Below are 14,086 nucleotides of genomic sequence, written 5' to 3'. Positions count from 1 at the left end.
AACCCTGCCTGAGAGTCTGTGCTCGGGGTCTTAAAAGTCTCGCGCCCGCTACCGATTGAAGAACCCGGGTCTCGTCTCCGGCCCAGAAATTCAAGTAGAACAGGACACCACATGGAAACTCTGCACCTGTCTTACCTCACACTTGATCTCCTGCGCCGCTGCCAACACAAACCTCACTGACTATAATGTTGCGCTACGCTGCTCTGAACACACGCACACACACACACACACACACACCTGAAACCATGCGGTTACTTGTAGAGTCCCATGATGCATTTCTGCTACTCACCTAACACTGTGGCACTGGACACTTCTGATGAACCTCTGTGCCATGTGAGGACACACACACACACACACACACACACACACTGGCAGTGCCAAATGGCGATTGAAGTAAGTTAACGTGACTGTTTCTCACCCGTACCTTTTTTTTTTTTTTTTTTTTTTTTATTGAAGCCATACCTGTTTGTTTCTACATGTTTACATGCATCCTCATCACCTTATTTAAAAGTGATAAAACACTGGAGATGATGAAAAGTCATAAAGAGCTCTGATTCTCGGCGTTCTACGAGATTGCACTTAAATTCCTGAATATTGCGTCATCGAGTCAAATCGGTGTGGTTATCGAGGCCCGCAGGTCGCTCTCGTCATATGTTCCGACTTGACTTTGATGTCGTTTATTTGCAAAACTTGAGGTTCAAAACATTAGCGGTCCGAGCCGTTTGGATCTCGGTTCTTTACCAAAGGTCAGCGTGACGGGTAAATTGCATTTCCCTTTGAAACACTGGAGTCAGACACTACTGAGGTTTTTAGTCACTGTGTAGCATTGTGTTTACATCTGTATTTAATGAAATACAGCTGAAGGATATATTTTGTAGTCGTGCGGCTTCACGGTCAACACCGCTGATCCGTAGCCCCGCATTTAACATTTTGTCAAGTCTGGTCTTCCTCGGCTGCTCGCGTTCGACGATGCAGCTTCAGTCACGGGATACGGACAGAATTACATCAGGCCGAACGCAGCGGTCATATCAAACACGCAAGATCTGAACTTCGCAACCAACTCCGGATTTTAACCGACAACCGCTGTGAAGGTCAGAGGTAACGTTACGGTGTGCTACGAGGAGGACGATTTTTTTTTTTTTTTTTTAAATGGGCGGAAATGCCGAGAGGCTTCATATCAGGTATTCTAGGTGTTACTTGTGTATTGTTGAAACTGTGATGAGCTGAAGAGTTTATCCTGCTGGTTGTAAATGTTCCTGTGTGTGTGTGTGTGTGTGTGTGCTGTTTAAGGAGGTCATATTGAACTCCAGTATAATTTCACTGGTTTAAAGATGAGGGAATTCTTTCAGAGGGAATTTGCTTTGTAACGTGATAAGTCGAACTGGAGGGCACCGAGATCTCGTGACCTCCTTCTCCTCCTCCTCCTCCTCATGTCCACTTGAATCTGTTTCTTGTTATTTTTTTTAGTCAGGTCTTGGCTTGCCGCCTCGCCTGCTAGTGTTTAGAGGCATAAAGACTGACTTGTTTGTGATACGACGTAAGTATTAAACTGAAGAGATTTGGCATCCAGTACTTTAACATCAGTTCACTCTCACGGCATACGTTTGCCTTTTCGCCCCCACGATGAGATCCAGCAAAGAAGGGGGGGGGGGGACCTTTTACCGTCACCCGCTAGCTTGTCCCGTGTCTGTGTGGAGCAGCTGGTGTCTGTGGTTGATTGTGTTTTCATCCCTGCGCCTCCGAGCAGGAAGCATCACACTCGCGCCGCACGTTTTTTTTTAAAAAAAAAAAAAAGTCCTTTCTAAAACATGTCTGTGCAGTTTTGTACGTATTTGCGGACACATGGTCTAAAGACTGATCACTGTAATGAAGGGAAGCTCCACTTTACTTTTGTACTTCAGAGTTTTAGAAGTTTAGTAGCCGTCGAAGAGGTTTATATAGATTTTTATTGACTAGAAAATGAAGGGTGCAGATAATGGTAGATTTTATTCTTTTGTATGTAAATTGCCTTTCTTTATGTCAAGTCAACAGAACTGATGAGCTGAATGGTTCCGAGGTCAAATTGAACACCGTAGGCTGAACTCGGCGTGAACCAATTTTCTTTTGTTACTCTGGCTACGAGTTATTAAAATATCTCGTTTGGATATTAATTTATTGAAAATGAAGTGAGGCCTGTGTGAAGTCCTTTTTAAATGTCTCCATGAATCTCTTGAAATGAAGTAAATGGCGCGATCTCACTCGAGACCCAAATCTTGGCAGCTTGTTGTAAAATGTTTTCCATGTTTATTTTGACTTTCTCATAAACAAATGTGATTTTTGTGTAATTACTTCAATGCAATGTTTCATGTAAATAAAATGCTTTTTTTTTTTTTTTAATTTTATTATCAACGTGTCTGGACTTTAATATAACACGACAATCTGTATACAAAAAATTCAAAACTTGGGTCTTAAATCTTTTAAAACCTTCAAAATCAACACAACTATTTAAGACTGTAAAACTGCTTTGAACGTCGGCCAAAATCTCAAATTAAAACACAAATCTCCGTCTTAAAAGCTTTCAGACAAACTTTCCGCCATTCCTCAACCAGCAAGTCGCAATACGAGTGTCGTGTTTACACGAGTGAAGGTTTTTCCTTCTCTGGAACCAGATGTTCAACCTTCTAGAATCTGTCATCAGCTGGGAACACATTTACATAAAACAATCTGCAGGGTTTATCTGCAACGTACTGAGCGAGTCGATCCGGAGCCGGCGTGTCCAAATGCTTTATATCCGCCACGATCGAAAGACGTGACGTCATTTGCGCACTAATCCGCCCTCCCTCCGGCAGGTCTTGCGTCAGTCCACGGTCTGGTTCGACGACAGCAGCTGCTGCAGGCAGTATGTGGCGCTGCAGCTCGTCGGCTCGTCGCTGCCCAGAAACACCAGGCTGTGATATTTGGCCTGAGGGACCTTGCACACGATCCTGAGACGACGACGACCGTAGACGAGTCCGTCAGCGTGAGAAACGGTCAAATCGGAATGCACAGATGGGGATTCACCTACCAGTCGTATATATCCTCCGTGTTGGGGTCCGGGTTCACCTGCACCCACTGACCGATGGACCACATCCTCACCACGTCCCTGTAAGGGACACGTTGGCTGTCCCTGTCCGCGTGCGCGCTGGGAACGTCCTCGTAGCACAGGAAGTAACTTTAAAAAAAAAAAAAAAAAAAAAGGGGGACAAAACGCAGAGAGTCAGAACAGTTTGACAATTAGAGACCAAGTGATTGCGATCAAAATATTAACACCAAGAAAAGGAAAGGTGGAGATGCGACTACGCTCACTAGTCGGGGTCGCCGACCGTCTCCGCTTCTCTCGCCTCACTCGCCGCCGCCGGCTGCTGCTGCTCGTCGTCTCGGAGACGCTCCACGTTCCAGCGCATGCGTTTGTACAGTCCGGTGTCGACCGAGGACAGGTACGCCGTCGGCTTGCAGTAACGGAAGATGGTCATCCTCAGGCAGCCGAGCTGACTCTGGCCGATGCAGAAGTGAGACACGCTGGGAACGCAAAGAGAGCGAGGACAGTTGGACGAGAAAGGACGTCGCACACTTACAATGTGGAAACTGCAAAAGTTCAAGAGTGATTAGCTTGTGCTACTGCGCCTCCGGGCTTACAAAGGCGTCGCTGGTGTATAATGCGGCAGTTTATATATTCAAGTATTTAGTATCTTCACGGTTAGCGGTCCAGTTGTCTTTATATCCGACTAAATTGATGACTCTGTGTCCTGTTGCGTTATACTCCTTCTACTGTACCAGATTTAAAACCCAACAAACAGAAAACTATACATCTTCCTCGAGGAGCTTTATGATCCTCATTGCCTGATTAAAAAAATTTAAAAAAAGATTTAACAGGTGAACAAGGGCAGAGCGACGGAGAAGGACACGCAAACATGCAACAGGTGTCGTGTGCGCAGGAAAACCAGGAAAGCGGAATAATGGACCGTCAACACAACAACGTGTGCAGGTCTGCGTGAGTGTGTACTTGTTGGGCTCGCTCTCGTCCAGACAGAGAAGATTGTAGCTGGCGTAGGTCAACACCAGCTGCTCCAACCTGTCACACAGCTGCTGAGAGAAGTCCAACAGCTGCACGCACACCCACACACACACACACACACACACACACACACACACACACACACACACACACACACAGAGAGTAGAAGTTCTAACCCTTGTTGTTTTCATTCAGTGAACAGAAACGGCCTCCCATCCGGCAGCAGACATGAATGGTTCGTCCCCCGACAACTGATCGCGTCAACAAACCCCCACATAAAGTGTCCCGTGTCATCTGTCAAGCACATCATTTCACATCATTTCACATCATTTCACAGTTAAAAAGGATCCCATTCAATATCGTTTGAGATGTCCCAGTTTGTGGTTTTCGGTCAAAGCCAGCCATTTGAGCATTTATATGAATCTAGCTTTAAAAAAAAATTTTTTTTAAAAGCTGCACTACAATTTGGGTTCCATCTGTAGTATACGGCTACAGCTAGTTATTTATTTCCAGTAGTTTAGAACTCCATCAAAACAAACCTGCGGTGTCTTTAAGACAAACAAGCATTTTTGACGTTATTCCGATCTACCCGCCGATAACGAACCCGGACACAATTGGCCGATGGCAGCGAGATACCAAGCAAGGCCTTGACCGTCGGGAGCAAGTGAGGGACGTCTGGGCCCCGGCACACGGCCGTGGACACGTGGACATGAGGCGCTGGGGACGGAAGCGGCCAACACTTCGACTCGCGCTCTACGTCCTGAGCTACAGCAACAAAGTGAGACACGTGGGACGCTGCGGAGGCCTAAAATGATAAAGCTCCATACCACATGACGACGTCCATGTCTGGACGGACGGCCGGCCGGGAAACCTCAGTTGGACGTCATACCCTCTCTACCACGCTGATCAACGCGATATCGCAGAATCCACGAACCGTCTCGCCTCCAGTGACGCGAGGTCTTTCCTTCTAAACGCGCCGACAGCGTCTACCAAGTTTCGTTCTCGGCATGCAGCGTTTGACACGTAAAAAGACAGCTGGTGGACCCATTGAATTTTTATGCGACGATCAAATTCCTGCCTCCTTTTCTCCCGCCGATGCGTCTCCGCCGAGCTACAGAAGCGCGGTTCGCCGTCACACCGACGGACAATCGATCGCCGCCGGAGGGGGGGGGGGGGGTATTCGGGTAAATCTACCGTTGAGGGGAAAAAAAACAAAAACCATTTACCCTCGTGGAAAGGTCGACGGGCAAGTGGGCGTGCTGGAACGCGGGGCTCCTGGCGGTGGATTCCAGGTGGTTAAAGAAAGGCTGACAGGTGTACAGGAAACTTGGCACCGCAGCAGCCAAAGTGTCTCCCTGTATTTGGCCTTGCCTGTCAGGAGGGAAAAACAACAACAAAAACACCAGAAAACTTCAGGAAGCATCCGAGATGAAATCGGTGCACTGCCACGGGAGATACCTGGTGGTGAGGAAGCCGTGCAAGTCATCCGCTTTGTTCATGAGGAACTGGAGCTGCAGCTGCATGGAGTGGATGCTCCCCTGCAGCCGTCTGGTCTCCAGGCAGCTGAAGGGCACGCGGCTACCAGAGGAGGACGCCAGAGCGACGTCAGCCAACAACAGCAGCGGCTCCTCCACCTCTGAAACGCCATAAAAAAAAAAATATGTACATAAACCGTCAGACGGTAAAGGAAGATAACACGCGCTCAACCGCACAATATTCATTCAGAAATAACGTCGTCAAATTCAGAGGAAGGTGTTCATCTGCTCGATTGGACCCCGAATTTGAGTCAAATAAAGTTTCAAATTCGTCTCTTGCATCTTCGGAGCGTGTTATTATTATTATTATTATTATTATTATTATTATTATTATTATTATTACCATTACCCGTGTGTCTGAGGTTCTGCAGAGTCTCTGCGATGTCGGACTCCTCCGTGTCCGCGTCCTCCTCCCGCTGGTCTCCCGACACGTGCTGTCCTGACGGCGAGAGCTCCACGTGCATCTCGACCTGAACTTCGGTGTCCGACATGCTGTCCGACATGCTGTCGGGGGGACAAGTTTTAGGTCGGGAACTCGTCGGAAAATTAAACTTAAGTCACCGACCAATGTGTGACGCGTGTACCGTCTCCGGTTTGACTAACGTCTCGCTTAGCATCCGGCTAGTAACCGGGCTGCAAACTAGAAACAACCTCAGATGTAAACGAGTCGGCCCGCTGTTTTTAGTTTTCCTTTTTACAAATTAAACTACACGATAATTCAATGTCAATTCACGCTGCGGTCACTTAAATATAACGGGTTTTTTTTTTTTAAATTAAAAAAGAGCCAGTGTTAACATTATCTACCCAGTTCGCTGTATAACTTTTAGCCGTTACCGCTCCTCTTGAGTGACTTCCTGTTTGTCATTTAACCTCGGTTTTTTTTTTTTTTTTTTTTTTTTGTAAATTGTACTGTTTGCTTTAGTGTGTGGTCTTCAGTACCATTATCACTTAATTAGATAATGTTCTTTTGAATTAATTATTTTTTTAATCTTACTTTAATTGTTTTATCAAACTCATTTAACTGAATACATTTGATTTTTATTATTATTATTATTATTATTATTAACAAATGAAATAAACTGGGCAATAAAGATGAAAAATCCTTCATGTTAAATTTTATCTAGGCGGGGTAAATCTCACAGCAGTATTCAACACTGATTACTGTCAAACTTGAATTAAAAGTTGTTCATTTTTACATGAATTAAGATTGAAATGTTTTTGATTTTAAAGCACAACCACAAAACGAAAACCCCACAAAAGAAACCAGAAGTATGTAGATGTAGTGAAGGAAAAATGTTCTCAATCTCAACCCCAAACCAAGTCTACTTTCATTTCAACTCCATGATGAATGATGATACAACAGTGCTGTTTACAGGTTTTGTCAGAATGGTTTCTGAAAGCATTTCTGTGCAGTGCAAAGATGCAAAGCAGCAGAATAAATATCATATTCTACATACAAAGGGAGCACTTAAACAACACGATGTAACTCCAAGTCAATCACACTTCTGGGAAATCAACCTGTCCAGTTAGGAAGCAACACTGATTGTGAATCAATTTCACCTGCTGTTGTGCAAATGGAACAGACAACAGGTGGAAATGAGGCAATTAGCAAGACAACCCCTATAAAGGAACGGTTCTGCAGGTGGTGACCACAGACCATTTCTCTGTCTTTTTGCATTTTGCCGGTGCCCTCACCACTAGAGGTAGCATGAGGCGGTGTCTACAACCCACAGAAGTTGCTCAGGTAGTGCAGCTCATCCAGGATGGCACATCAACGCACGCTGTGGCAAGAAGGTTTGCTGTGTCTGTCAGCACAGTGTCAAGAGCACGGAGGAGATACCAGGAGACAGGCCAGTACACCAGGAGACGTGGAGGGGGCCGTAGGAGGACAACAACCCAGCAGCGGGACCGCTATCTGCTCCTTTGTGCAAGGAGGAACAGGAGGAGCACTGCCAGAGCCCTACAAAATGACCTCCAGCAGGCCACTAATGTGCATGTTTCTGCTCAAACTGTCAGAAACAGACTCCATGAGGGTGGGACGAGGGCCCGACGTCCACAAGTGGGGCCTGTGCTTACAGCCCAACACCGTGCAGGGCGATCGGCATTTGCCAGAGAACACCAAGATTGGCAGCTTCGCCAGTTTCACACTGAGCACATGTGACAGATGTGACCGAGTCTGGAGATGCCGTTGAGAACGTTCTGCTGCCTGCAACATCCTCCAGCGTGACCGGTTTGGCGGTGGATCAGCGATGGTCTGGGGAGGCATTTCTTTGGAGGGCCGCTCAGCCCTCCGTGTGCTGGCCAGAGGTACCCTGACTGCCATTAGGTACCGGGATGAGATCCTCAGACTCATTGAAGACCATATGCTGGTGCAGTGGGCCCTGGGTTCCTTCTGATGCATGACAATGCTCGGCCTCATGTGGCTGGAGTGTGTCAGCAGTTCCTGCATGATGAAGGCATTGCTGCTATGGACCGACCTGCCCGTTCCCCAGACCTGAATCCAATCCAGCACATCTGGGACATCGTGTCTCGTTCTGTCCACCGACGCCACGTCGCACCACAGACTGTCCAGGAGTTGACTGATGCTTTGATCCAGGTCTGGGAGGAGATCCCTCAGGAGAACATCCGTCGTCTCATCAGGAGCATGTCCAGGCGTTGTAGGGAGTGCATACAGGCACGTGGAGGCCACACACACTACTGAGCCTCATTTTGACTTGTCTTGAGGAATTTCCACAGAAGTTGGATCAGCCTGTGATCTGATTTTTCCACTTTTATTTTGAGTATGATTCTGAATCCAGACCTCCATGGGATAATGATTTTGATTTCCATTGATCATTCTTATGTTATTTTGTTCTCGACACATTCCACTATATAGATAGGTACTGTATATACTGTGCATTTTATATTTAATATTTTGTACTGCTATTTTATTGCTTTTCTATTATTATCTTATTGCTTCTGTATGCTGCTGTAGTGAAAAAATTTCCCCTCTGGGATTAATAAAGTAACTACCTACCTACCTATGTAATGAATAAAGATTTTCAACTGGAATATTTCATTCATTGAGACCTAGGATGTCTTGTTTAAGTGTTCCCTTTATTTTTTTGAGCAGGGTTAATAAACTTGGATATAACCTCTTTGTAATCACCAATACTTTTAATAGCACTATATAGCCCAGTTTTTTTTCTCAGTAACTGATTACAATTATATTTATTTTGTCATTTATTTATGTTACTACATTACATGTAACAAGTTATTCCTAAACACTGATTATTTATCATCAAAAGTGCCAAATATTAACTGATTTTTTTTTTTACCTTAAATTTTTTGTTTGTTTTTATTACAGTGACAAATGTAGTTTGGCATTGTTTTATTTTGGAGCTTATAGAAAAATGTGACATTGGGAAATAGGTTATATGGGTTAAAGTTTATGATAATACGTCCACAGGTTTTCTAATCTTATTCTGTCGGGCTATCCTATAACTCCTGCTACATCCTCCACAATGACGGAGGATAGACACCCCAGCATGTCCTGTCAAATGCCACAAACGTGATTTTTTTTTGGGACAAAAGTATTTTTCAAAACTTAAATTAACACAGGATAAAAAGAATGGTTTGAAAAAGTAATTGGTTTATTAAGGACATCCCTATCATGAATCATCGGTTCCCTCTCGACAGTCCTACTTTTTGCTGACTGCAAATGACTCAGCTGTATTTATTATTATTACATTTTTATTATTGTTGGGTTGTGAGTTTTTGGATTTACCCGTCATCTACAGGATATTGAGTGTGTATCCTGGAGTGTAGGATTACTCTCTTCCTGTTTCCTTCTTAACTCTCTGCTGGAAAATGTTTATTTTGCAAATCACTTATGCAAATAGTATCTTATTCCTCTTTGTCAAATTTGATGAGGACGCCCACTCACACAATAACATCACCCAACCCCATCATGAGTTTTTCTCCCTCTCTCTTCCTCACCCGCTCACTAAAGCGTTGTAATAATGCACTATTAACATTTCTGGTGAGTGAGATCAGTTATATAGACATAAATCTATTTATCTTTCATTGGCAAAAATCTGTATTGCAGAGCTGTGGCCTTGAAACATCGATTCAAGCCAGATTTAACCTTTTACTTAACTCCAGTCTTTTTCTCAACTCTGCTCTGTGCCTGATTATTTTTTTTCAAAATTGGATTCTTTTGAAAAAATGACCACACAGCCAAAACGATAGTTCCAATCTATTGGTACTTACATGTATACTACATGTTTATGTTCTCGTAACATGTCTGAAGTATCAGCCTGGGGGAATTAAAAACAAGTTATCAACAGGTAGGCCTTGCATAACCGTAAACATTTATTTTGTATGGCTGTTCATTGAGTGTTTCAAAAGTCACTGTGAACAGTATAAAAGCAAGATATTAAATGTAAACAATACAAACATCTTCTGACCTTGTAGAATGTGATGCATTACTGTAGATTCAACTCACCAATAGTTCCTAAAGTTCCTAAAATAAGAACCTTAAATAACTATAGCAGTGAAATACACATTCATACAACAGTAGTATTAAAAATCACATATACCATTAAGGCAACTGCATAGTTTGTACTTTTACTTTTGGTACTTTAAGTACATTTTGCTGATAATACTGACATACTTTTACTTAAGTACGTTTTTGAATGCAGGACTTGGTAGTGGAGTATTTTCACTACGTGGTAAAAGTAGCCTAAAGGATCTGAATACTATTCCTCCACCCTGTGGCCGCATCAGCAACCAACAACAATATTAAAATGCTGATATATAAACTAACAGAGTATCATTTATCCTCTGTTAAAAACAAAAATATTTGTAACATTAGTTTTACACTTTACATATTCAACAGTTGGTTAACATTTAAAGTAACTGTTGACAAGTGGCGCTCCCGCAGGTCACATGACTCATCCAGGCGCGCCCCCGCCAACCAGCAACGGACCAATGAGCGCCCTGGCGGTTTGCTGGAGCGTCGGGAGCGCGCGGCTGGTCTAGCAGCGTACGAGTGGCGTGAAGAGCGGCTTCCTCCGGCCAGTCAGTCCCCGTGCTGTCTGAACGTCTTATCATGTTGTGTGTGTCCATCCCGTGTATCAAAACAAAGAGAGACGTTTCTTCTCTGCGCGTTTCGGACTTTATCCAGCGGAATATTTAGCGGACAGATTGGCTTCCCATTGTCCCTCGTTGTGACTGTGTGAGCGGCTTGTGGAGGACTGACAGGCGTTTCTTCTTCTTCTTTTTTTTTTTTGTTGGTTTTTTTTTTGTTTTGTTGGTGAGGCATGTGATACAGAGACTGAGGCGTGTTTCGCGGATGTTACCCGGGAAAAGAAGAGCGAGAGAGGAAGAAGGGGCTTTTCTTTCATTTAATGTCGACAGTGGCTGTGACTATCAGCAGGGCATGACGGAGGGACGCTGCTGGTGCTAGCTGTTGATTCAGGCAAGCACCCAAACATGAACAATAATGACTCTGGAGCCCAGTAGTTTTTCTTGGATGCCGTTATGTGAATGTCTCTTTTAAAAAAACAAAACAAAACAAACAACAAAAAACAACCCGTGCAGACAGCGGACGCTTTTTAAATTTTCGGTGAAGTGAGGGGCTAAAAACGCGCAGGGAGGATCAGTTCAGGCGCGGCCAGGCGAGCCCAACAATGCGGATTACCTCCTGACTGTTTGCCTTTGTGTCAGTGGACTGTTTCTATAAAGTTTAATTAAGGCTCGCAGGACGAATACACAGGCCTGTATAGTGTTTTTATTGTCTCCTAAAAAGGAGGCAGCACGTTGACCTTAAGCACCAAAATCCCACATGTGCACACGTTGGCTGTGAAACTGCGCAGACTGAGCACAGCAACAGGGGACAACCATGGCGAACGACTCCATTCAAGTAAGTCCATCAAGTTGGATGTCCTGTAACCTGCATGCATGGTCTCACTTAAGTCTTCTGGCTTGGACTGAAACCTTCCCTTGGACACAGGATCTTGGGGCGTGTCCGTTTGTGAGCACTTCAACCAAAGACAGCTCTTTTCCTCTCAGATTTGAAAGATAATTCAGTCATTTTTCAAACAAGTGTTAAGTTAAATATATATATTTTTTTCTCTCTCTCTCCACTCATTTTCTGACCCGTCACATTTTTCCTAGCTCCCAATCTCCAAGTTGGAGACCACAGTTTTTGAACATATCGATTGAAATTGGATAAATTGTGCATTACTTTGAGAATAGGTGTGTTCAACAGGCTTTAATTTAAGCATTTTCATTTAGTGGATTAGCCAGTGAAGTGTAATTTAAAAAAAAAAAAAAGGAGAAATAAGTGACAAAAATAACTTGCACAGTCCAAAATAAGATTTTCAAATTAATTGATTGCTCCAAAACCTGATAATTCTAATATTTTAGAAGTTGGTTCTCGCAAATGTTTGGTACTAATTGAAATGATAAACTATCAACATAGTCGCTTATTGATTTTCCTCTGGATCAATTGATCCACTAATTGCTGCTCCTCTTACTGTAATGTGGTGGAGCAGCCTGAGTGAAATATTTCTGATTTGCCGGAGGGACTTCTCCAGGACTGGTGTTGCCCTCACTGTAAGGAACCACCAGGCACTCAGTAAAATTGGAAACAGATAGTTTGTCTCTGGTTAATAATGCATGATGGTCCACTTTCTGGTTCTGCAAAGGGCTCGTCCAGAGATCTCCAGCAGCGCCCTGTCACCTTGCTGTTCTCCTTTGTTGTATGTATTTGCCATGTCGTGTGGACTTTGGCGTGTCTGCAGCTCTGTGCCCGTGTTGTGTGTACAGGGTGCAGGCAGGTGGACGCGGGCACAATACTGGTGTTTGGTGGGAAACGGCGCACATTGCACTCCCGGTTCCCAACTCCCTGTGGGCATCACTCGTTCACGAAAGCATTGGTGCAGCAGGAAGAAGACTGCTGCTTGCGTTGCATTTACAGTGAATAGTTGTGCGCTGAGGTAAAACACTCACAATTTCCTGATGTAGCAGTCAGACAATAGATTGTTTCTGTGCTCTTGAGAGCCATCTAGCTTGAAATGATCAAGTTAAATGTGTTGACCTTCATTTTGAAATTCATATGAAGAAATTAAGGGGGACTGAGAAGACAGATGAGCTTTATGAAAGTCATCCCACTGGACTCAGAAGGACATTGTTGTAGTGGAGCTCGACACACTGACATTTAAGTCTTTGCAAGTGTCATGTATCCGTTGACATGCGAGAGTGGAGCTGTGTACAGTACACCGCTCAGAAACGCGTATGCTGCTGGTGTCATGCAGGCGATTCAGGTTAATAGGTCATCTGCAATCAAACATTGGGAACCTTGACGTCATCCAGCTGGTAATTAATGTCTGGCCGTGAAACGGGAAGACATGTTAGCATCAACATACTCTTGTCATTAGAAGGAGCCCAGTGAGGAACAGGTGAAGGTGAACAATGCAGAAGAGGGATGACAGTGTTGAGAACTACAGAATAGAACTTAAGCTGACTAACATGAAATTTGTAAACGACCTGATTTGGTAATAATTGGACAAAAAAATGTCACGCATATAAGCAGCGTGAGTGTAAGAGCTTCTGATGTCATATAATGTCCAGAAACACAACGGTCTTCTGCGCGCTTCAGTCATTCATGGTCATGATCGAGGTGTGCTGTTCATTGATTGGCCTGAGAATTAATGTTCTCACAGGATTTTGAAGGCCTAGCAACAAAGCTCGTCGTGCACCTCTGCCCCGTAGTGTGTAGCAGCAGCTCGGTCGCTGCTTCTTTCTGACTCTCATGACTAAAAAAAGAAAATCAGTGCACGTTGGTGTTCTTTGTTTTATTACCTTGTAAATTTAATGTTTTGAGCCGTTAGTTGGACAGAACGAGCGATTTTGAAGCGTCACATTAAGGAAGTGAGCTTTGGAATCATTGTGGTGAAGTGCCTTAGCTTATTTCTAACAGTCATGGTAATGCAATTGTTGAGAGGATAATCTGCAGACTAATCAATATAAAGAATAATTTAGCTGTATCCCTCCGTAAACGGGCTGCTCCTTTATTATGTTTTCCCTTTAATTTGTGCCTGGAAGATCTGAACTCCAGCATGTGTCAGTAGTAAAATGAGTCACAGTCTGTGTTTAATTATGCTGCTTCAGAGCAGCATGATATATGACTGCTTTTAAAAGCTTTGGGTAAATTTACCACTTCAACCAGGTTTAATTCCAGCTTTGGAGCCTTGTCAAAGTGCCGTCACACTCACTTTAACTCCTCTATGGGAAACGACCAATGTAGAAAAATCAGTGCCAAACAAACCAAGCTAAATTCTGTTGTTCTACTCCATTGACAGCGACATGCCACTGACTGAAATTTGTATATTTGAATCGACCACCCAATAAGACAAGAGACTGACAATGTTTGTCTGACTGCACCATGAAGCCAGAGAAATACTTTCTCCTGAGAAACCTGCAGGAGACAAACAGCAGTAGCCAGGTGCTTCAGAGCAGTTTTTCAAAAATG

General features: G+C 44.0%; 2 protein-coding genes across 2 annotated transcripts in view; one reads left to right on the top strand and one right to left on the bottom strand.

Moving 5' to 3' along the window:
- Nucleotides 1-2,354: 2,354 nt before the first annotated feature.
- cunh19orf67 (chromosome unknown C19orf67 homolog) lies at nucleotides 2,355-6,071 on the bottom strand. Its single transcript, XM_069697143.1, has 7 exons — nucleotides 5,918-6,071; nucleotides 5,492-5,669; nucleotides 5,260-5,404; nucleotides 4,022-4,122; nucleotides 3,325-3,537; nucleotides 3,044-3,190; nucleotides 2,355-2,963 (listed from the first exon to the last, which is right to left on the bottom strand). Exons 1-7 carry the CDS (start codon nucleotides 6,069-6,071, stop codon nucleotides 2,837-2,839), a joined length of 1,065 nt encoding a protein of 354 aa, XP_069553244.1. The 3' UTR covers nucleotides 2,355-2,836.
- Nucleotides 6,072-10,622: 4,551 nt separating this feature from the next.
- pkn1a (protein kinase N1a) overlaps nucleotides 10,623-14,086 on the top strand; it is a 51,486-nt gene continuing 48,022 nt past the window's right edge. The window contains exon 1 of the mRNA XM_069697176.1: nucleotides 10,623-11,473. Within this exon, the coding sequence (XP_069553277.1) occupies nucleotides 11,453-11,473 (21 nt within the window). The 5' untranslated portion in view covers nucleotides 10,623-11,452. The remainder of the gene's footprint in view (nucleotides 11,474-14,086) is intronic.

Source organism: Brachyistius frenatus, unplaced genomic scaffold, assembly GCF_029030835.1.
Source record: "Brachyistius frenatus isolate BFR_SWC_R1_liver_20210118 unplaced genomic scaffold, ASM2903083v1 Contig_23, whole genome shotgun sequence".
Lineage (NCBI taxonomy): Eukaryota > Metazoa > Chordata > Actinopteri > Embiotocidae > Brachyistius > Brachyistius frenatus.
Note: the sequence above shows the minus strand (reverse complement) of the source record. Positions and strands in the feature narration are given on the sequence as shown.

Bases quoted from the DNA above. Each gene is read 5' to 3' on its own strand.
- cunh19orf67 (XM_069697143.1), bottom strand. From the start codon at position 6,071: ATGTCGGACAGCATGTCGGACACCGAAGTTCAGGTCGAGATGCACGTG. The intron at 5,670-5,917 runs GTAATGGTAATA...ATGGCGTTTCAG, and splicing joins GCAGAACCTCAGACACACGG to AGGTGGAGGAGCCGCTGCTG. The intron at 3,191-3,324 runs GTGAGCGTAGTC...TTTTTTTTAAAG, and splicing joins ACGGTCGGCGACCCCGACTA to TTACTTCCTGTGCTACGAGG.